General features: G+C 39.9%; 1 protein-coding gene across 1 annotated transcript; it reads left to right on the forward strand.

The window, feature by feature from the left end:
* Positions 1-218: 218 nt before the first annotated feature.
* LOC134820094 (UDP-glucuronosyltransferase-like) lies at positions 219-887 on the forward strand. Its single transcript, XM_063830315.1, has one exon. It carries the CDS (start codon positions 219-221, stop codon positions 885-887), a length of 669 nt encoding a protein of 222 aa, XP_063686385.1.
* Positions 888-2,129: the final 1,242 nt, after the last annotated feature.

The following is a 2,129-nucleotide window of genomic DNA, read 5'->3' on the forward strand; positions in this document are numbered from 1 at the left end:
TCTCTTCTTCACTTTCTCCGCTTACTACGATAACCCCCCCCTTTTTTTGGACTTGACTCGCTCACCACCTTGGAATCAGAAACTCAATCCTCCACGTGACCGCCCCGTACGTCCTCCCTCTACACATAAGCCGACTAGGTCTCCCACTTTACGCAGCTAGCGTTAAGATAGACGACATCCTTCTCAAGGGTAAAGACCATCAACAACTCACTGACTCTATGTCTGCCCGAATTTTCAACCTCTTCCAGAGGAACATGTTCGAGTTACTACATAAAGCAGCTGTAAACTGGTACATTGAACCTGTTCTCTACAACAACATCCCAGGGTACCCAGGGTACAAGGAGTCTTACAAAACTGTGAAGCTCATGTTGATGAACATCCACCACCACCCTCTGATAGATGGACCCACTCCATTTGGACCAGGGATGCTCGCTTTGGGAGGATCGTTGTGTACAGAATACAACAAGGAGGAGGTGTCCAGGTATGCTGGGTTGGCTGAGTTTATGGATGGTGCAGTGGAGGGGTTTATCTTCATGTCATTCGGGTCCGTGCAGATGGATATACCTGCGATTGAACAAAAGAAATGGCTGGATGCTTTTAAAGAGCTCCCATACAAAGTTATCTGGAAACAAAACCCGATAAAAGAGTTACCTCATAATGTCCAGCTTTTCAACTGGTTACCACAACAGTCCATCCTGCAACATCCAAACTTCAAGCTCTTCATCACTCACGGAGGACACGCCAGCAAAGAAGAAATAGCTTGTGCTGGGAAGCCCATGTTGGTGGTCCCACAGTTGCAAAGGACCAGTTCTACAACGCTAAAAGAACCGCTGAGATTGGAGTCGGAGATAATTTATTGGATTTGTCAGGCACCTCAGTGGAAGTGATACAACAGAAAATATTGAACCTGACTGACGGGAGATATGATAAGATCCTGAGGACAGTTCGACGGCAGATGCTGGCAACGAAGCTTACTAATGAGCAGATCCTGGGACATCTTGATGCGGTGGTGTCGGGAAACAACTTCTTACCCGGATATCAACCTTGGTATGAGTACCTCTATCTAGATGTTCTTCTCCTACCTGCTTTACTCTTTTTAGGGGTTATTTTTCTGAAGAGGTGGCGTAAATAATTTGCTGTTTGTGTGGACCAGATTTTATAATTATGAGGTGTTCTCGAACCTTGTTAAATGTGTTGCCAATATTATAATTATCATGCACTAAAAAGTTGAGAATCAAAAACGGGATTCACATGAGTGCTGGGAAACACGACCGTTTCCCCCTCTACGCATTTGATAATTTTTCTCTTTATCATTGACCCTCATCAAAGTCGTTATTCATTAGATATTATACGTTCTGCTTGATTTTTCTGTATAAGCAGTTCACATTCGATTGATGTAAATTTTAATTATACATACCTAGATCCAGATTTAACTTTGAATAGCAGGTACCTTTTTAGTGGCAACCATTAAAAAGTGTTTTATTTCTCTCGAATTATTCGAAGAATTTTAGCGTATTGCTTCAGAAATTGCAGGATATTATTTCAGTTTCACGATGATTCATACCAAGAATTGAAGAATTAGTTCCAATCTCATTGAGTCTGATTTTCTCTCCAAATGTAAAATGTAAATTAGTTATGATTTTCATCAGCTTGAATGGAATGTTACTTGACTGAAGAAAAAATAAAAAATCTCAGGTATAAAAATGAGATCCAGATAAATTCAAAGTTTAACTCACTTCAAAATAACCCCGATAATCCCTCTTATCCCTGGAGAAATGGTGTACACAAACCTTCTGATTCCTATAAATGTACAATGATTATAATAATTATTTCGCACTGCACAGATGTAATGTTGGGATTATCCGTCATATAAGCTGCAAGTTTATAGAACGGGTTAATAAAGTTAGTTATGTGACAGCGAGTGCAGAGTGATTAATCATTACCCATATGATAACTTAGAGATGGAATTTTTAATGAACTTTTGTTGGACGTCAATAAATTGCAGATTTGTGACATTCTTTAAGTACCATATTTGCTTGAGGACATGTCAAGTTTTTACATATATGTTTTTGTCACGCGCGCCGCTGCAATTTTAAATTCACGACGTATCTGCATAAAAGGATAACTGA

Source organism: Bolinopsis microptera, chromosome 8, assembly GCF_026151205.1.
Source record: "Bolinopsis microptera isolate Bmic1 chromosome 8, MBARI_Bmic_1.0, whole genome shotgun sequence".
Taxonomy (NCBI): domain Eukaryota; kingdom Metazoa; phylum Ctenophora; class Tentaculata; order Lobata; family Bolinopsidae; genus Bolinopsis; species Bolinopsis microptera.

Coding starts and splice junctions, on each gene's coding strand:
- LOC134820094 (XM_063830315.1), top strand. CDS start 219: ATGTCTGCCCGAATTTTCAACCTCTTCCAGAGGAACATGTTCGAGTTA.